The sequence below is a fragment of the Amphiura filiformis genome, chromosome 9, assembly GCF_039555335.1.
Source record: "Amphiura filiformis chromosome 9, Afil_fr2py, whole genome shotgun sequence".
NCBI classification, from domain to species: Eukaryota; Metazoa; Echinodermata; class Ophiuroidea; order Amphilepidida; family Amphiuridae; genus Amphiura; species Amphiura filiformis.
This window is the reverse complement of record NC_092636.1, coordinates 32,704,572-32,727,205: the sequence shown is the minus strand read 5'-3', so window position 1 is coordinate 32,727,205 and position 22,634 is coordinate 32,704,572. Positions and strand designations below refer to the sequence as shown.

General features: G+C 35.4%; 1 protein-coding gene across 1 annotated transcript in view; it reads right to left on the bottom strand.

The window, feature by feature from the left end:
• Positions 1-516: 516 nt before the first annotated feature.
• The window catches only part of LOC140160889 (major facilitator superfamily domain-containing protein 6-like), a 50,491-nt gene continuing 28,373 nt past the window's right edge, over positions 517-22,634 (bottom strand). The window contains 5 exon segments of the mRNA XM_072184225.1: positions 517-1,427; positions 5,512-5,700; positions 7,481-8,405; positions 8,408-9,129; positions 11,021-11,401. Of these exon segments, the coding sequence (XP_072040326.1) occupies positions 988-1,427; positions 5,512-5,700; positions 7,481-8,405; positions 8,408-9,129; positions 11,021-11,084 (2,340 nt within the window). The 5' untranslated portion in view covers positions 11,085-11,401 and the 3' untranslated portion in view covers positions 517-987.

Sequence of the window (22,634 nt, the reverse complement as noted above, 5' to 3'; positions counted from 1 at the left end):
ACAAATAGCTAGTGATCGCTCAAAGTGCTGGCATACGCACCCACAAACTCAAAGCCGGGACTTAAAGATGCCGTATCTTCGACTTCACTGCCACATTGGGGTGAAAAATGGTTTAGTTTCCGAAGAATTTTGATCATTTGATGAAAAGGCCTATTCCCTGCAAGGAAAATCACTGGAATATTGACCAAGTATCACACATACATTTGGCAAAGTAAAATAAATAATGTGTGTACCGTCCAAACTTTCTCAAAATTTGGTGGTGAAGGAGGCCCTTATTATTTGTTAATTTGTTACAAATTTACTATTCATTTCTGTGTAAAATTGTAATTGCAAAGGCTTTGTCAACACACCATAAAAATGGGGAGGCCCCTAATATTTTTGTTATTTCCCCAAAGCCTTACCACTAGCTTAAAGAAAGTGTTTGCAATGTGTTTATAAATGATAACCAAGAACTTCTCAATATGTCTTTTTCCTCGGGGTACTCAAGTTTGGTTTTGGTAGGGACGTGCGCTGAGAATTTGAAAGTGGACCCATAAATATACCAATTTTTCAAGAAATTTGGACCCATTGATATACCAAAAGTCAAAATTTTCTGCCAAATTTAACCCAAATTGTCTTATTTTTTACAAATTTTCCCAAAATTTTGGGAAAAGTTTGAAAATTTTTACTAGATTAAGGAAAAATTGGGCTATTTTCCGAAAAAATTGAGAAAATTTTGAAAAAAGGACCCATTCATATACCAAATTAGGCTTTGAAAAAGGGGTCATTGATATACCAAAAGGCTGAAAATGCTACCCATATTTGCAGCACGTCCCGTATGGTCATTTGTACTGAGTAACCCCCCCCCGGGTCTTTTCATCACAACAATTTTAGAAACAAATTAATGGAGCAAATAAGAAAAATAACAAACATATCTGAAAATCTCCCAAAGTCGGTGAGGGCAGGGACGATATACATGTTATTTCTTTTACTTGGCCTAATACAATCCTATACAGTGGTTGATTTTCCCCCATGAGGTAGAATAAGCGTCGTTGTATCATCATCATTATAATGATCATACTCGTCATCCTCCACACCAACGGCTGGTAACCGTACAGCGCCATCACTGCTATCCTCTCTTCCAATAGCCGGTAACCTCCCTCCTAATTTGAGTAGCTCTGAAAGACTTGATGATCCTGGCGAGTCATCATCAACTTTGTCACCACTTGGTATATCATCTCCTTGCCAACTAGGGCGCTTTCCGTTTGTGGACATTTCAATGGCTGAGCTACTGGATGGATCGGAGGGGTCGTCAGGATCCATAAAATCTGTGATTGTACCCAATGCCAGCTGCATGGCATGAGCATCAACACTACAAGAGTTGAAGTCTTCAATTTCAAGACGACATCGGTCAAATTCAGTGGGAGCTGATTCATCACGGCTTTCCTCTGAAAGAAAACAAAGCGAAATCTTACATTTAAATTGTCATCACTGAAATTTTCAGAAAGCAGGACTGTGCCTCTTTCACATTAGAAATCCCCAAATGAGGGACAGTCCCTCAAAATGAGGGACAATTGGCAGGTCTGCATTTATCTAATAAAATATGCCACAAACAAACAAAAAGATATTACTTTGGAAGCCATTTTGAATTTTTGAAAAGTAGAGGGTCAAACATCATCGGAGGTCTAAAGTTTTGACAGATTGGTGTTTTACGTTAAATTTGGCCATACAGGCTGAGTCAAAAAGAAGTAAACTCAAGTTTGAAGGGCTATAACTAGAGATCTGTAAGGAATCTGCTAAAAATGAAAATATCATTGGAAAGAGCAAATTTCACACATCTAAATAAAAAAAAGAATTGTTTTTGTTTAAGTTATACTTATTTGAATATATAACCACCCATTTTTGTAGCTGCACACGGCTGATTGATTTTCATCCTCTTCAATTTCGAACCAACAAAGTATAGGTTTTCCTGGCCAATTTCGCAACTTGTGCGTTCGATTTCATAAAAGTGTCATTCGTTTTCGCGCAAGATTGAATGATTGCAACGAATCCCGATTTCTTTTTCGCATTATGAGCAATCGATTTCATTTTAGTTCAATCAAATTAATGTATGATCAGAACAATTCATTATTGTGAATTCAATTTCGTTCTCGAATGTTTCAATTTCACCATTAGACGTCTAATTTAAAGGAATAGGCAATCAATTTCGCAAAAGATGCACGGGGACTCGAAGCGTTGTCAATCCTATTTTCAATTTCATGCATTGACAATCTAATTAGCGAAAAGGATTTCAATTTGAACTTTTGCGGATTTTCAAGTATACTGACATAGGCCTATAGGCCCCACGTCTACCTTGCAGCAGAAAAAAGTGAGTAGCCCTATGTAACACAGAATAAACACACACATGTTTTAATGGGTAATGCTTGTAATGAGAAGTATATACTTTAGGTACAGTGTTCATTAAAGCACATTAATGCTTGCAAATCTGAATCTGAATGTAACATGTTAATATTGTTTTTAACACACGAACACATTAAAATATGTTTAAAGCGTAAGCTTAACACATTCGGTGTTAGCAATATTAACACTTTAACACGTCAGTTAATCCAGTGGCGTAGCGTCATAGGGGCACGGGGTGGGGGAGGCACGCCCCCAATCGATCTGAAATTTTTAAAATCCCACAGGAAAATGGCGAAAAACGGCTTGTGCCTTTAATCAGACCGGTGCCCCTCAATAATGGTCGGTGCCCCCAATAAAAATTAATGAAATGTTATACTATAGGCCTATATTTAATTCAGATGGAAATGGACACGATTGAGGTCTAATTAAACAGGTTGTGATGTGAAGGATATGTTTATAAGTCGACTGCAAAATATGCTTATTTAATTTCTAGATGTTGTTTTGACTGTGTTCATTCAGTTTTTATTCTTATACGATAGATAAAGGTTATAGGCCTATTATACAATTAAAAATACGAAGATTGAAAACAGATCTATCGTAAGAAAAAGTAGCATTAACTTAAAGGAAAAGTTTCATTATATTTTTACAATTTATATGATTAACGAGACTGAGCTTGATTGAACTATGAGACATACATCACTTTATGGTTTCTGAACTAAACCGGGAAAATACTTTTAAATATTATAATTAGTTATAATTCATTTTCTGTTACTAGGCCTATGCATACGGCAATTTTTAACATTACTTAAAAATATGTTTTCCCTTCACTGACATTTAATATAGCAACGTGCTTGTTTGAACAATGTTGACGATACATATATCTAATGTTCAATATAAACACGATAAACAGCATTTTTATATTTGAACCACTGTAAAATATTTAAGAACTTCTGGATGTGATTTTGCACTTTGCGAATTCGATTGAACATTTTTCCATTTTGTTTCCGCATATATGAATTTGTATTTCCAAATAGGCTCTGAATTCAAGGCCACGTGAAGTTGGCTGCACAATTTGCGAAATTTGCTGCACAATGTGCGAAATTGGGTGCTCTATTTAGAATGTTGAATGCGTATTAAATGAAATAGATTGCACATTTGCTAAATTGAAATCGAGAATGTAAGCGTTCATTCAATTTCGGGCGAAAAGGAATGACACTTATACTAAATTGAACGACCAAAGTTTGAAATTGGACGGGAAAACCTATACTAACAGGATGTATTGTTGAATTGACAACTTTTGCTTTTAATTAATTACAAACAGCGTCCCCAGGATGAAGTCCATGGCAGTACTGTAGTTTGTAGGGATACCAATTCAAGTCTTTACGAAGGATCTGGCAGAAACTTGATTGGGAATGTTGGGTAAAGGATTGCGTCTTGAGCTGATCTTTGGATCTTGCTGTAACACATGTCTAACTCTTACATGGAATCTGATTAGCTGTGGGAAATTGGAGACGAAAAAGACGCCGAGTTTCATGATATTTCGTCTGCAGAAATGTGCGCTCCCGTGCGGTAAATTGTGATGCCATGTTGTCATTTGGCCCGTTTCATTATAATGTAGTGCAATGACGCAAAATTCAAATTGAAAAGAATCCTTTCACATGTAGGATTTTTTTATCGAAACCACACCTGCCACATAACTTTATTTGCATTTGAATAACGCGCCTTACCAATCAATACAATAGGTACTTGGGAAATGAAACCGTGTGCAGCTACAAAAATGGGTGGTTGTATTCAAATGAGTATAACTTGAGTTTGCTGGGAGCAATTGCAACTATTTGTTTTTCATTTAAACGTGTAGAATTTGCTCTTTCCAATGATATTTTCATTTTTAGCAGATTCCTTACAGATCTCTAGTTACAGCCCTTCAAACATGAGTTTGCTCCAAGCGCCAATTCTCCTGTATCTGCTCATACCAAGTCCGGTCACAATATTGACTGGGACGGAGTTACTATTTTGGAAAAGGACAGCAGGAACGATACAAGGAAAATTCGCAAGCGATCCACATTAGGAGAGACCAAGAGCCCAAAATCAACAGCTCGTGAGGGGTACGAACTATCTCCAGTTTACAACAGCTTGCTGAAATCAGTGAAACCAACTGGCAACTCTAGTAGAAGATCTTCTAGAAACACTGATTTCAGCAGCATCTCACACACCATCACCCACTGAGGAAGGAACCAGTTGGTTCTGAAATATTTGGGAAAATAACCTGGTGAGTGCAGTTGAAAGTTTTAATCTTTTTACTTCATGAGTTTACTTCTTTTTGAATCGGCCTGTAGAAACAACTCATTTGAAATCAGTTTTGTAAAAAACATTCAGATTCGCCCAACTCTACTAATGAAATAATAGTAAACAGTCTATAATATCGAATTGATTAATTCAAATTAAACAATAGAGGCCGTCAGTGTGACATCATATGCTGCCATCTTGTGGGTACACGCTGCGATGGTCGTTCGATCTGCATGCGTGAACAACAAAATCAACGTGTGATAACAGCTGCGTGGCAAGCTGCGCCCTGCGCGTAGCGTCCGATGCATGAACACGCAGATCATTTGTACCCACAAGATGGCGAAAGGCTGACAGCCTCTATTCATTGATGTTAGCACTGGGTAGTAGCCATTACTGCCAGTAGACAGGAAGTCTAGAAAGTTGACCTCAACACTCTGGGTGGTCTTCCTGTGCTTTTGAATGGGACAGCGGTAACCTTCGCCAATTTTTAGACCAAAATTTAGATTTTTCAGATTTTTTTCTAAGTTTGTAAGAGCAAAACAAGACTATCCGTCTATGGATTTTTATTTCCGTCAGTGAATAGTTTTAAAATTAAGTTTTTCATAACATATTAAAAAGGCAGAGACCCCTGTTGTATAATAAATTAGCTAGGTAAGTTTTGAGTAACCTTGATGAAAAATATCAAAAAAGTGCCCATTCTTTTTTGTGTGTACGGTCCATCAGTTTTGTAACATGTCTAATGGCGCTGCCCATGGCCACTCGATGAATTGTTTAATTCAAATTAATCAATTCGATATTATAGACTGGTAAAGCTGGCCAAATGTTAGATATGACATGATACCCTACCTAGCCTCTCGGACCCATCACATATCTCATGAAACCTGCTGTAGCGTAAACCTTTTCTTATGACAAAGTTTTGTAGAAGGAAGAACGTGATCGCAGAAAGAAGGCACAAACCAGCGGAGACTCGAAAAAGATTCCTTGCCCCAAACCAATGGTAGATGAGTCCACCAAAAAGTGTTCCAAGACCCTTGCCTAAGAAATGAAATAACAATGCATTATAAATAGTTATGGCATGTTAGAATCTTCACTTTCAAAAGATACATAAAAACTGGATATCAATGCCAGCCATATAATTTGCAAGTTATGAGAGGGTCACAGAACTTATTCAGTAGAAAATTTATAAAAGGTTGCTCTCCTATACTTACAAACACTACCATTGCTACTATAACTAGTATAATTAAAGCCATAATGTGTGATATGCCACAAATGATACAAAATAGCCCCCAATTCCTGAATTGTGTGCCCTAAGCATGCAAAAATTTGCACACATACCACTAATTTGGTTATAATCAAGTTGAATTTCAGTCTTTCAAATGACTATTTATGGGTGCAAAAATTTTGACTTTCACCGCTTGCATGGAGTGCGCCTCGCAAAGACGGTGCCCAGGGCACATGCCCTCCCTTGCCCCCTAGCTATGCTAAGTTTAGTACATCTACTGAAGACAGCATCCTGATGTCTAATAATGCATAATCAATGGAAGGACCTTGTCTGTTATAAAATACTGAGCAGTCAGAACCTTGTGTTGTGCCATACTGAAGTAGACAGACTTCTATCAACTGAAGGTAGCACATATCTCATTTCATACTGTAGTTAAAAACTCCTACTGAAGATAGCATCCTTTTACAACAACAATCTATTTATTTAAAGCTGCAAATCTATATGTAAACTTATATAAGGTACAACGCTATCTACTGAAGATAGCTATGTTTAAAAGAGTATACATAGCTATCTTCAGTAGATAGCGTTGTTAGCTATCTTTAGTAGATAGCATTGTACCTTTACTGAATATAGCTATGTAAATTAATAATATAATAATATAACGGTACAATGCTAACTACTGAAGATAGCTATATAAATTAATATAACGGTACAATGCTATCTACTGAAGATAGCTATATAAATTAATATAACGGTACAATGCTATCTACTGAAGATAGCTATATAAATTAATATAACGGTACAATGCTATCTACTGAAGATAGCTATATAAACTAACATAACGGTACAATGCTATCTACTGAATATAGCACCTATCAGTAAGAGTACATACCCAGCAAACACAAAACGTTTTTGACATCATTCGCAAAAGGTTATAAAAGGTCGTCAGAAAACGTTTAAATGTCGGGTTATATAAAGGGTATATTAAGAGTATCAAACGTTTTCATAACCTTAAAAAACATTTTTTGATAATCTACTGCTCAGCAAACAAAAATGTTTTACAGAAAACATTTAAATGTCGGGATATATAAAGGGTATAAAAACGTTTTAATAATATTCCAAAAACAATTCTTGAAAACTTGATACAAAACGTTCTAAACAGAATGTTATTTTGGGGTTGAAAAAATAATTTTGCGAAAAATGTTTGCCCCAAATATTTTCAATAACGTTTTAAAAACGTTTTCATGACCTTTGTATAACCCGACATTTAAATGTTATTAAAAGGTTTTGAAAAAACATTTTAAGAACATTTCTGTGTTTGCTGGGTTCAAACATTTTAACATAATGTTATTTAAGTATTGACACAATATTTGGCAAAAATGTTTGTAAAATAGTTTACAATAACATTTTTGAAAACATTAAAAAATATTGTTGTAGTGTGTTTTTCATACAAAACGTTTTAAAACGTTATCATGACCTTTATATAACCCGACATTTTAATGTTATTAAAACGCGTTTTACCTAAAACCAAAAGCCAAAATATAACTTATTTAAAACGTTTTTAAAACGTTTTTGTGTTTGCTGGGTACATACCTAATCCCATGTGAGTCACAGAGAACAATGACTGTAAATTGGCCCCCATTCCAGGGGGAGCACACACATTAGCATATCCACTACATGTTGCCCAGGCAGCTCCATATGTGATTCCATGAAGCAATTCTACTGGTATCACTACCCATGGATTCCGTAGCAATGAATATCCCAAAAATCTGATAGCATAACATAATAAGGTGAAATACAGTACATTATTATGGCCCAGATACTTCACAAGATGTCCAGAAAAAAAGAACACTGGAATTTCTGATATGCAGGTTACTGTCAATGTCAAACCCATCAATGTGTATAGACCTCCAAGCTCTTCCAAATACAAGAATAAAAAAGTTCCAATGATTCCAAATGAAAATCCTAGCACAAACACAAGCAAAAGAAATGTAGTGATGGTTGGTTGTCGTAACAACCCAAATGAATGTAGAAGCAACGTCCTATTGCTGGTGTGGGGAGGGAAGACCAGCACAGCAGCGGTCATAGCTGATGCAACCATGAACGCAAGATACAGATAAAAGGCTGGGCTCAGTTGCAAAGTTCTCGTAGTGTAACTAATGCCGTCAATGAGGGCGCCTGTTGCGAGTGCAAATGTACCCCATCCAATGGTACCCCATATCTTTTGTTTACTGTAGTCCTTACGTGCATCTTGCAGTAATTCCATAACGGTTGAGTCTAGAATTGGAAATACATTACAGTTGAAAATTTTTGCAAATAGTACAAAAAACAGCATCAGGGCAAAGGTCACTGAATCTGATTCATTCTTAATAATTTTCTTGACATTCTCCAAATGAGGAGGTGTGCAGATGCATTCCAATGACTCCATACATTGTGGTGAACGGGTACTAGTTTGTATGTTATATATTGGACACTGAGTGGTATTCTCTAATCCTGAACATAAACTTGAGTTTGTTTGACCTAAATTTGTCTCAAATTTCTTGTGACGTTCCAACAGATGACATTCACTTTCAAAGAACAATGGGTTTGTGATTTCAACACTACTTCCATAATCAAATCAAATCCATCACTGTTATATTTTTGTTTTCGTTGCTTCAAACAAACATGGCAATCATATGTTTGATTTTGAGCTGACCTGTAAGTTTGGTTAGTTCTTTCATCTGTAGTATATTGTTTGTGCATGATTTTGTTATTGTCTGAATCACTTGCATGACAGATATCTGGACATACATCGGTTAACGTCATGCTTGTTGTATCGCCGAAAAAATAAAAATTGTTGCAAAAGGCACTTAGTAAGTCATAACGTTTGGTAGCATTACATCCGATTCTAAAGCTGAAGTTTCTTGTCCAATTATTATCATAATAAGCAGTCACTGACAAATTATTGCTGTCATTTTGAAAGGCAGCAACTGAAGGTCCTGGGTTCGTGTCTGTGTAGGGATGCAAATTTAACTGTTCAACGGGTGGTATAAATAATGTCACAAAAAGAAAGAAGGCTGATATGAGGAGTGATCCAATAAGGATTGGTTTATGTTTGTTGAATTTATCGGCAAAGGCTCCCCATAGCGGACAGAAGACAAAATTAATGATCGGTTCCAAACCTCTGATAATGCCAATCTCAGCTGCTGTGAGTCCTAAATGATGCATGTAGATTGGTAGAAATGGGATGAGGCAGGCCAGACCTAAAAACAGTAATGCAAATACAATGGCAGTTTAGTTGTAACATTGCATTAGCTAGTATCATTATTTTTCTTTTTACAGATTTGATAGAATGTTTAGCTCAATGTTGAGCAGATATCATGAAGCATAGTGTTCTATAACATGCACATTTGCAGAATATTTAAAATAATATTGAGTCCATTGGAGTAATGTTTACTGTAGTATGTTTAAGTGTACATCAGGGGCGTAGCCAGCTTTCTTGGTCAGGGGGGCAAAATAAAATTTTGGGGGCACAGACGAAAAAAATTGCAGTTGCATCATACAATACATAGAGACTGTATGTCTTCGAGATTCCCGTAAAGGGCCTTATTGGGATGATGTGCGCACGTAGCGAAAAAAAATGGTATTTTACACTATTTTACGCCCATTATCCGCTAAAAAGGGCTTTATTGTTACAATGTGCTTGGCGCATAGTGCGTAAAATTTTGTATTTTACACTATTTTGGCCCTGAATTTTGCTAGAAAAGGGCTCCTTCCCTTTTCTTTTCCTTTGCCCTCCTGATTTTCTCTTTCATTTTTTTGTCAGGGGGGCACTCTGCCCCCTTGCCCTCCCCCCAGCTGGCTACGCTACTGGTGTACATGTTTTATGGTAGAATGCTTCAAGAACTAGTTTGAAAGTGAGAATAGCACCTGTTTTGATTCAAAATTTTATTAATAATATCCTTGTGGCCTAAAGGTCAATTACATATTTTTTGCATGGTATAAAACATCAAAATAATCAAATAAAAACTGGTATAGAAAAACACTCATTACTAAAATACATTGCACCTTGCAAAGCATACTGCTATCTACTGAAGATAGTATATTGCTATCTACTGAAGATAGTATACTGCTATCTACTGAAGATAGTATACTGCTATCTGCTGAAGATAGTATACTGCTATCTACTAAAGATAGTATACTGCTATCTACTGAAGATAGTATACTGCTATCTACTAAAGATAGTATACTGCTATCTATTAAAGATAGCACACATCTATATCTAAAGTTAGACCTGGTCTAAGTGGAATTTAGTCCCAGGAGAAAGGACATTTTCCTTTACATTTGCTTAAGATATTTTGTATTATTTTTGAACTCTGCATTTAAATCTTTAGAATTTGCTAGCTACTTTAGGAAGGAAATAGGAGTAAAGGACCATTCCTGATGGAACTAAAATCCACTTAGACCAGGTCTAACTTTAGACCCGGTCTAACTCTTTTGTGCATACGGACAGAGTCTAGATTCCTGTCATTCATTCATTCATTCATGCATTCTTCATTCATTCACATTAATTCAATCAACGGAATACAAATTGAATGCATCTAACGAGGAAACTTAAGCAATCCTACATGACATGCACAAGTTTAATGTTAGTCATAACTCTGGAACTATGGAAACTTCTGAGCCTCAAAACTACTATATTGTTCTCAAGTATGTATATATGCATTCTTGCATTCATCATTCATCCATTCGTTCATTCATTCATTTATTCATTCATTCATTCAACTGAAGACAATATGAATGCATCTAAAAATAAAAAGTAAGCAATTCTACATGACTCGTACACAAGTTTAAGGTTGGTCTTAACTCTGGAATTATGGACACTTTTGGGCCTCATAACTGTTTTGTTGGTCTAAAGTATAATAATAGAAGTATACATATTTAAAATGACAAACACTTGACAAATTTGATATCTGACGTCAAATTGAGTAGTTATGATACCCATAAGTTTTCATACTTTCAGGGTTAAGACAAACCTTAAAGAATTGTACAGATATAACATAGAGTGATATTAAACATTTTTGATACAAATTGCATTTAACTTTTCTGATTGGCTATGTGGTTATATGAATGTAATATTCAGATATTACCTACCTGCAAGTGTAAGAAAATATATGGCTTTGACAGGGAGTAACTTGGTGTTGATCTCTGATTTCATGGCTCACACTTGGCAACCTGATGTGTTGGTTGCTGATGATGATGATGATGACGATGATGATGATGATGATATCGGCTATGGGTGGAGGTGAAGTTATCAGTCTATTTAACTGTGGCATTATGGGATGTTATTGTTTAACTAATCACTGGTGATGATTTTCCCTCATGCATATTCATGAAGAATATGCTGCTAATGGTGTACAGTTCAATTGTTTCATTATTGAGTTTCAGTTGCTTTGATGTTGATGGGCTGTACTGGTTTTGGTAGAACTGCATCTTAGATAAAAAATTTGAATTTTTACAAAGTAGTCATTTTGCCTGAAAGAAAAAAGAAAAGAAAAAAGAAATACTAATAAAATATTTCACAAAACTTGATATGATTTACAGAATGAAATTAACATGGCATACTGAATATATGTTGAGATACAGCATTTGGACAAACAATAGATGGACAAACAAAATTGTATTCCTCTCCGGAAAGGTTCCCCCTATTTATTTGGTTCGCTTCAAGTTCCGTAGTGACGTCAATGCTTTTTCGCTGTTGCATCGCAAGCGTGCTGACAAAGCGCTCTGGAACGTGTGAGTGTACGCTCTGCATGATTAACTTTACGCAGCGATTCACTATTGCGGCAAGCGAATTACACACATACGTCACTACCGAACTTGAGGTGAACCAAATTATAGAGCCTGTTTATAGCGAGCCAGCTTATCCATTATTTAGCGTATATTAGCATATAAGTACTTCAAAATCAATTGTTATTGCACATAATTGCAGTACTTATAATCTTTCCAGACAGCCACTATAAACCTGCACACTCCTTTTTGTCATAGCTGTTGTTAACATATTGTCTAAACATTGTCTATGTACACTTGCCACTTGCTCTAGTTAGTTGCTAAACATCATACACATATGTATGTTATGTGTGAATCCCCACCCACATACACACCCACATACACACCCCCACTCATCTTTTCTCTCTTTTCGTCAATTGATAAATTAGGAAATAAAGCCATAAAGCCACACAACAAGTGTAAAACATTAAAGAGCTAGGTTAAATCCATCTATCAAGAATAGCCTTTTATACAAACATATATGGCGACATCTCATATGGCACTTCTAACCCATCTATACATCCTCATTGTGCTATGGGCTATTCCTGTTGAAATCCATACACCCCCTATAGAAGACTTGATCTTAATACAGGGAGTGTGAATTTCAAATAGGGTTACCTGAATGGGTGACTCCGTATGTGTGGGTGAGCAAGGTCGTGTGTTCCACAGGGGTGTGTGGATTTCAACTGGAATTGCCCAATAAAGCTGCATGCGCTGGAATGATACAAGATACGGGTACTCATCGCCACACAATATTCTTGTACAAACAAACACACAGATTGATGATGGCACGGCATTTCTCTTTGATGCCATACAATACAAGATAACCATCAATTAAAAGGGACAGTGTTTGCATGTCCAACTTTTAAACGAGTCGGGGAACATTGAATAATATTTTTTAGATATGATTTAAGACATAGTGTACAATTTGTTTTATATGTCATTATTTAATGAAAATGCTGATAAGAAAGTTCACTGAAAATCTATCGACTGCAGACGACAAGTTTCAAATTTTTTTAAATAAAAAATGTTAGAATTGTAAATGTTAATAACCATATTTGGAATCAGCATGAGGAATACATTAAAATGAGTACAAACAAGCCTAGTATTGGTTCAGTGGTGCTTGAGATAGCTCTTAATGTTTTGAGAAAATATCTCAAAACTTGGGACTTTTTATGTTGAAGCCTATGGCTAGCACGCAGAGCATTAAACATGATGTACAATGTAGGGAGATGAAAGAATATCCTACATGTTTGTTTTGCCTGACTTGTGCCACATTCTGGTAGATCAAACCTGTCACCATCATGCATCTTTGTGTTAGGAGGGACACAAGGCTGGGTTACGTCAATTACTTGCATGATGTAAGCTAGAGTCCGAAGTTTTCCGTTTTACGGAAAACGGAAGAAAATCACAGAATCGGATGTGACAAAAATTGTTAAAAGATAATATTAGAAATAGGCCTAAATGTTAAAAACAATCATGAGTTGTGTATGTCAATTTTTATGATAGAAATACTGTTTAATAATACGGAAATAAAGGTATATTACCAAGGCATGAACCCGCTATATCCCCCCAAACATCGTAATAGTCTGCCTAATATTCCAAGCAGAACATATTGATCGCAATATTGAACATTTTATTGTGACATTAATATCATTGTTTATACATTTTAAGCTTTATTCATGACACAGATTTACAAATTTTACAACACGGATTACAACACGGAAAATGAATTTTACAAAACGGTAAACTTCGGACTCTGTAAGCCTCCACTTCTGCACGGAGATAAAGATAACTCAGAGGATGATTTCAGCACTTCCCAGCAAGTCTTGCGGTTAGCACAGCTGTGTGAGTGAACATGACACCACTGCCGCCCACGGCATACTCACGTTCATGGTAAAAATTGAATTTGGACAGATATATTTACAATAAAAACACCTTCAAAAAGTTGGTCGATTTCACATTTTATGTTATCTACAGAAGGTGTGAATTATCCTTCATGCATACATCACTTTAGATCTGAATCGACCCAGTAATAATGACACACGGGCAATTCTAAAACAACATCTTTTGCACAGAGTTCAATGGGATTTGAAAAGTAAAGTGGCAGTTGAAACTCTAGTGATAACACTTTTACAGTGCATGATGGGGCTTCCTTAAATCATCCTCTGAAGATAACTATAGCCTGATATGTGCCATTGCCAAAAAAAACCAACTGCGTGATATCCCATATGCTTTGCAACACCATCTAACCAGGTGTAAATAATCATGTCAACTCAAGTTGTGGAGTCAAGCTTGATCATGCTCGTGCATTAAAATCTCAAATTTTGGCTGCATTTTCAGCTGTAATTGGTCAGTTTTAAAACCCTGGATTGAATTTCTTTGGTGAAAATGCTAAATTGAAGAAAATTCTCCTCTTGATTGTATATGTGAGTTCAAGTTTGTTTGGTAGGATCTTGTTTTGTCTATAGTTATTCTTTATGAAAGCAATTTCAGTCAAAATGTGCACATGAAATTGTGAAAAGGTGATTGTTTCAATCCTCTTGAAAGGGGGCACATCCCCTAGGTGCCACCCTTAGGGGGGTGCCAAATTGACCAATTCAGCATTGATTTTGCGTCCCCTTCAAGCGATGAAAATCAAAATTTTCACGCCCTGCCTGTGCAATTCAGCACAAAATCATAAAACATTTGAACCATTAGAAAGAGCTATAAAGGGTATGATGTGATAAAAACATTAAAAGTCCCTCTATGGAAGTTGCCAGCATCAATAATTGCAACACAAGTAGAGTATATAGGCACAAGTTTCACGTTTGGGGAAGTTATATTTCTTAATCAAATTTATCCTACCAAATCCACCTGCCATAATAATAAGATGTAAAAACAAAAATTCAAGTGATCCCACAAGACATCACTTGGCACCATTATAGTACTCATTTATCATGCCAAGTGTTTAGCAGTGTCCTCATCCATCATCTCTCCCATCATGTATTGTCTCATGTACACTTTGAACTATGAGCCTTAAGCCCGATCCTGACTCCACTTCACAGCGCTATACGATGCTGCGATGCTTTTCAAACATCGTAGCATCGCGCGATGAAATTGAAATGTACATTTTAATTTTATCGCGTGATGTTGCGATGTTTTAAAAGGGTCTCCATCTCCTGTTAATGTCATTCTACTGACCTTGGTTTTCCAGCAGCCAATCAGAAGCGCGTATGGCTGCGATATCGCAGCGCGATGCGAAAAAGTTGAACATTGTTCAACTCCATCGCGGACCCAAATTTCCACCCCGCGATGAGAATTTTCACCGCTGAGCTCGTAAAAACCTGGCTCAGATTACAGTTTTTATAGCATCGCAGCAACGCATCGCGCTGCGATGTGTTGTCAGGATCGGGCTTTACTTTTCTATTAATTGCTTATATTGCATTAGTGTGTTGTATTTTATGATGATTGGATAAAATAAAACTGAAACAGAAAAAGACATCAGCACATTTTACAGAAAACACATTGGTGAAACCTTCATTAAGAAACTGAAAATACCAGGCATATGTTATAAAGAATTTGGATTCATTTGAATGTTCTGTCAATCTGCAAAATCAGCATTTTTTCAGGTGATTAATCCTGTCTGCCATTAATTGTCAAACCCTGCATTCATCTGTGATATCAATTTAGCACATCTTCATCAAAAAATTTGCGCTAAATTTGTGATACGATCAAGCAAAATCAGTCGGAACTCGGAAATATTGATTTTGAGATATAGCCATACAAAGGAAATATTTCCTTTTGTTCCATGTTGTTTTGGAAACGCTTTAATTGCTCACATCTTTGGAACTGGTTGTTCAATTTCAGTGGTGTTTCTGCAAAATGCAGCTTTGTAAACACTTTTTACTAACCTATAATAAACTGAAAATTTAATATATCCGAGTTCTGACTGATTTTGCTTGATCGCATCACATATATCTTCATCATTGTTTATGATCATTCATGTGAAAAGTCCATAAATGTTCACCTTTTACTATTTTTTCTAATAAAAACTCCTAAAGTGGGAGAAAAATTGACAAAGGTGCAATATTTGGTGATATGATGTTCAAAAGTACAAAAAAATTGCCATTTTTAGAGGGTATACTATATTTAATTTTATGCTAGCTCCACTCTTTCCATAAATCTGCACAAATGCCCTTTACATTTTAAAAGTCCCACCCCAAACAATAAATTGTGCATCGGTCTGTTCTATGTATGTGCCTAGTAGCACTGATTGAGAGGTTATCACCATGATCACTAGTTTTTTAAATTGTACCATATGGAATGTTTTCAATATTTTCATTTGAATAGAGGAGAAATGTATTAATCTCATAATGACTCAGAGCTGTGCATTATATTTATATTTTTGGCTTAAAAATTAGAATATGTGGCTGATACTGACAGACATTGTTTTTACTGAACATTCCATATTGTCCGACTCACCGACTGACCTTTAAGCTCATCCCTATCATAAAATCAGGTTTGTTTCGACTTAACACACTACTGGAAAAGTGGAAATTTTTGCTGAACATTAATTTTCACACCTGTCGTGGTCAACACAGCTTCCACAAAAATAACTAAAGCGCAAAAGTGTTCTTTTATGCATGGGCTGGGCATAGGGGTATGTATATGAAAACTCACGATTGCGATTTTAAGAATAAGCGAAGTATAGTTCAAACTCACCAAAGCACAACAAAATTATATGACCATTTTCACAATATATGAACAGGTTCAACCTTACACACTGTAAGCAAACATGACAGCTAAAATACATCAATATTATGGCACGCGAGACAAGACAAAAAACGGCGAGACTTAAAAAATGACGACCAGATGTAAAAATGACGCCGAGAATAAAAAAAAATTAACGCCGAGAATAAAAAACAACGTCGAGAATGAAATGATAACGTCGAGAATGAAATAATAACGTCGAGTTTTAAAATACAACGTTGAGTTCAAAACGATGACGTTGAGATTGTAAAACCAACGCCGAGTTTGTAACCCGATTTGTAACGGGCCGAGTTTTTTCGCGTCCAGATTTTTTTCGCGTCCAGATTTTTTTTCGCGTCCAGATTTTTTTCGCGCCGAGAAGCGCCCTCTATAGTCTTTCTGTATATATTATATCTCAATACTAGTAATTATTATAAACCATGCAATTTATTGATTATTTACTAATATTATTCAAGAAACAACAATGATAAAGATAGCACTTGAGCTGCGATTATTGGCAGTATATTGTTCATGTTTCATTGTAGGTAAGTGCTATGCGTGTTTGTTTAAGTCCATGATAGGTGTCTCCTTTCATATCTATGGTTGAATCCAGCATAGCATGGTCTTGACTTGGTGGAGGTCAGTGCAGAACTGCCTAGCACATGAAAAAGCACATAGTATGGGGTGGGTTACCATGGTTATCAGGTCAAATTGCAAGGATAGGACAGGAAATGGGCAAGGTCAGTGATGTAATGTTAGGTATGGGTAGCAGGTAGGGTCAAAATGGGTTAACAAAGACACATTGGGTATGGAGGCAACATAAGACAAAACATGAAATTTATAGGCCTACCTGTTACAATAATTTGAGTGATAATTCATGTTTGACCAATTGGCTCTGGGGAGTGTACAGGGTGTCCCAGAAAAATAAACAACTGGACCTAAGTTGAGAAATAGGCATCAGAATCCAAATATTTAAAAAACAGCGTATAGCCCATTATAATACGATGATTTTACTTGAATCGGTTGAATGATTGCGAATAAATTAGCGATTACATAACGCATGAATCAATCACTTCATTTCAAGTTTGAAAGAAAGTTCATTCAGAATCAGAATCAGCATTTTATAGACAATCACCCAAACAAAGCAGGTATAAGTCAAACTAGACATTAAATGAAAATACAGGATCGAACATAGAGAATACAACATATTATTATGAACATGAGAAATTAACTATCATTATTTAACATGTTTAAAGAACGCTTTTTAAGCAGAATGAATGAAATTAGCAAGATCAGTGATGGCATCATTCTCATTATCGCTCATAATGAATATAAACTTATTATTATCATTAAGGTTGCCAATATCAAAAATTCAAACAAAGTACATGCCAATGGGCTTTATATTTTGGTAAAATTCTTTCTTTAAATAATCTGTTAATAAGTTTAATCTGTTCAATAAGTTTGTTGCAGAAATCAAAATTTTCCCCGACAAAAATATTGTCTGAATATTGAATGCAAAAGTTTTAAACAAAACATTGCACAGTATCAACAATTACACTGTAAATTGGCTAGAACACATTGAACACGTCCCCCTAAAAATCATAATAGAAGAAACAAAGTAATAATTCCCATGTGCATCTTCCTTTTTAGCACCATTGTTGGGCCCAAATGGGTAAAATTACACAATTGTACGCGCTTCGTGCGCGATGACCCATCAAATAGCAAAACGCACGTTCATCTAGGGCTAAAATAGTCCAATATGAAATGGATATAGGTGTAGGGCTGACACTTTCACAGTAAGGGGCATTTGGTGAGAGCAAAATATAAAAAAATATGGGGTCATTGGGTGAGAGCATACATATTGGCATTTGGCGGGATCAAAATGCACAAAATATGGGGTATTGGCGTTTGGATCTAAATTAGTCGGGGCATTGGGTAAGAATGACCTTTTTAAAATAGGGTCTTGGACGAGATCCTCGAAAATTGAATTTCTAGTTCTAAATGGCTTCAAATGGCTTTGTTATTTCAAAATAAGTAACAAAATCAGTGATAATGGATATACATGTATAAGGGTCTTTGGGTGACAGATCAAAAGGAAAATATAAGGAGTATTTGGGTGACAGAGCATGTGATAATAAAAAAAATATGGGGTCTTTGGGTGATCTGCGGTGCTGATAAAGGGAGTCTTAATGGCCCTACATACGGCGTCACTTCCCAGCGGAAATTGCATTGATGCGGCATTATCATGATTATCGCTCATTTCTTCACAAACAGTCAACCGAATCAAATATAATTTGCGTACATAATAATATTATAATAATATGATGTACAATACAATTAGCTAAACGCCGCTTTTTACATTTTTTCCGATGCCAGTTTCTTGACTTATGTCCAAATTCATTCACCAGGGTATTTCTGGTACATGGTTATGCTGGTTATTTAAATTTCACACGACATAAGAGTCATTCCATTGAACTGACTATGGCAAGTATACAGCTAGAAAGGTCGTAACTTAATTACACAAATGCTCTTCTACCATTCTTCCTAGTCTGTCCACGGAATTAACCTCGGAATCAATGTCTGTCCTCTGAATCTCACTCATAAGATTTGCCACACTCACCATATTATTTTATTTCCGCCATTGCAGATATTGAAAATGACTAGCTATTTGGACCATGTCAACATGGCCAATCAGAAACTATAGAGGGCGCTTCTCGACGCGAACAAATCTGGACGCGAAAAAAATCTGGACGCCAAGAAACTCGGCGTTACAAACTCGGCGTTGGTTTTACAATCTCAACGTCATCGTTTTGAACTCAACGTCGTATTTTAAAACTCGACGTTATCATTTCATTCTCGACGTCATTTTTTTCATTCTCGGCGTCATTTTTTAAACTGGACGCCATTTTTTAAGTCCCGCCGTTTTTTGTCCGGTGTGGCGTGCCATACAATATGGGAAATTTGAGAAGGTAAATATGATCTGAAAATATTGAAAATGCACTGTTTGCAAGCAGACAACACTAATGCGATCCTTCCATTAGGCAGAAGCTGCCTTAAGAATAAGTATACCAAATGCTATGGTGATGGATTTATATAAGCCAATCCTTAATTGTCTGCTCGATACTGTAATAAACATCAGGTTTATTATTTCCGCAAAAATGCAATGAGAATCTTCACAAACGTGCCACAAGAACAGGTTGAACTTCTCACACACTCTGAGCAAACAAGCCCGATGAATAACTGACAAAAGTAGAAATTTGAGAAGGGTGTTGCATAGAGATGTTTATTAACTTTGATTTAAGGATGAAGAAAAGATATAATTTTATTCTGGAAAGGGACACTTTGTTACTAGCTTCCATTTGCAGTTTTTGCACTGAATATATTTTGATATATTACTGAAATAATTATTTTGATTGATGTGACAGTGTATTATTACCATGATTACAAAGAGAACTTAAAAGGGCATTTCGTGATCCACAGCCTCATCCCCCCACTTTTCTAAAAAAAAGTTGAGATTTTTTATACCACTGGATAACTTTGGCTTCATAATGTTTATATACCAAAAATTTCTTGCTGATTAATTTATTTAGCGAAAATATCGCCAAATTTGAATTTCGTTTTACAATTACAACAGTGGCCTATGGAGGGGTAATACACATAATCACTCATAACTCGCAAAATCGGAATCAACTGAAATTTTGGGAATAAGCTTTTTTCTTTGATATCTACTGAACTTGTCATAAAAAGAAGATGCTAGGATCACGAAATCCTCCTTTAAATATCAAGTTGCCAAGAATGAGACAGATTGTCATGTCTTCATAACAAATACTGACATTTAATTGGATTTACTTATTGCTCAGAACAGTACAATGGGCAAAACAAAAACATGCATAAAATTAAAACTGTCACCAAAAGTGGTTCAAAATGACATATGTACACTTTAAATGTTTTAGACTTTTTAAAGTTTAAAAACACTTTCTAAACACTAAATTTCACCATGTTTCTAAACATGTCAAATTTCATGATTCCATGTGTTTAATTCCTAAACACAAGCTATCACATTTTGAAATATGTTTAGCAAGAAACTTGTTTAGAAACATGGAGCCATTTAGTGTTAAGAAAAGTATTTAAAGTCCAAACATTGTTTTTATACAATATTGAAATATTATGACCCTTCCATGATTTCCATCGTTTATATTAGTTATTTATCTTCTTCAAAATATGATACAATAAGTAGTTTCAATTAGGCAAAAAAATAAAGGTTTGTCTCAAAGCTCGCGCTCGCATTTGTAAAATCACGCAATTTGAAAAAAAAAAGAAATGCAGAATCTTATTTTATTTTTTAAAAAATCCGGAAAATCCAGAAAATCAGATTTTTTCTCAAAACATAAAAATACCAAATCGGGAATTTAAAAAAAAAAATCGCATTTCACATTTTTTTTTTTCAAACTACTTTGAGACAAACTTTTTTTTTTTGGCCTTAGGCACTTTGCACTTGACTCCAAGTTTCCCATCACCCACCCACATTTGAGAATAACGCTCGGTTTTGAATTAATTATTGTGATTTTTCACAAATTAAAATAGTGTGTTTTTGCAGTCGAAAAGCAAGTTTAATCTGAATTCGCTCAGTAGGATATGTCTCCTTTATTGGGTAAATTGGCATGTAAAAGATTGCAATATTATTCTGGATCATTAATATTTCATGCAAAACTTGGCATTCACTTTTTCATACGTAACAGGGTGAATGAGCAAGGTAGAGTACATATTGTGTCTGTGCATGCCTGTGCATTAAAATTGCTTGCAATGAAGGCAATGTTTGTGCAAGATTTTAAAAGATGTGACATGATGTCAGAAATTTGTTAGAATTTGAGAAAACATGGTTCGAATAACAATAAAACAGCATTTTGTTTAAAATTGTATAGTTTGTATTGTATTGTATAGTTCATCAGATGTATAAAGTTTACTTCGAGTACTGTAAAATATCAATTTTTAATCATTTGCCATAAAATGTGTATTACATTGCGAATTTCAATAAATCAAAATTATTTGATATCAGAAGGACATTCTCCGTATTCAGAATGCAATTCGATATGTCTGATGTGCTCTATATGTCCCACAATAAATACTGTCCAAACGTTCATACCCCACCCCTTAAAAAATGAGCTTTTAGCAAAATTTAAGGTTAATGGTAAGTTTTATTATTATTGTTATTGTTGTTATTATTACACATTTATTACACATTTATTAAAGCCTTAATGTACAATCTTTTTTAAATTTGTAGATTTTTCTTTTTTTTCTTCCAAAATGATAATATGCAATCATTATGAAAGTTCCTAATACATTTGGACGCGAAAAACATTGGGAATTTGCAAAGAAACAACATCATAAACTTCACCTCTATCACTCAAAATATCTCGCACTATTTGGATTAGGACGGGGATTGCGGCCTCAGAGTTAGTCTCCTACACAGCCAGTTTGGTTACACTCCCTCCACATGTGGAGAGAGCGTAACCAAACTGGCTTTGTAGGAGACTATGATTTGCAATCGTTCCCATATTATGATAAGGCTATTGAAACTTGATGTTGAGTTTAGCGTCCCATTTTTTTCAGCTCATAATGAGGCAACTATTTCATTATTCATTATTCATTATTCATTATTTTCAAGGTTTCATTATCAGTGGCCTTTTACCAATGCTTATATGCGCTTTTGTTCATTCTGATTGGGTATCGCCAGTCGCAATATAATGTCACAAACACACATAAACATTTATAAAAATAATTATCTTGCTTTTTGTTTTTCAAGTTTTAAAACAAACTAAATGTATTCCGAAGTATACCATGCCAGTCTTCTTCTTGCACTCCAATTTGTACTAACCTCTCCGTATACATTTGAGGATGGGGAAATGGGGGGATTGAATCATTAAATACAAAAATAACAATCATACGGAACATTATGAAATAAATTTTTGGCACCAATTTGTCAAAACTAGGTCTTTCCTAGTTTAAATTATTTACAACATCAACAATCTGGTAAAAACATTTTGGCTAGCTAGGTTGATTTCTCTTCTCCACCTGGTATCCCAAAGGTATAATTGAAATAATTGGATAGAGCAAGGGTCAAAAACCTGTATATTTTTAATGCTAAAATATTTAGATGGATTCATCTAACAGTTCTCAAGGCTTTCTATAGTTTTTGAAGGGTTTACAA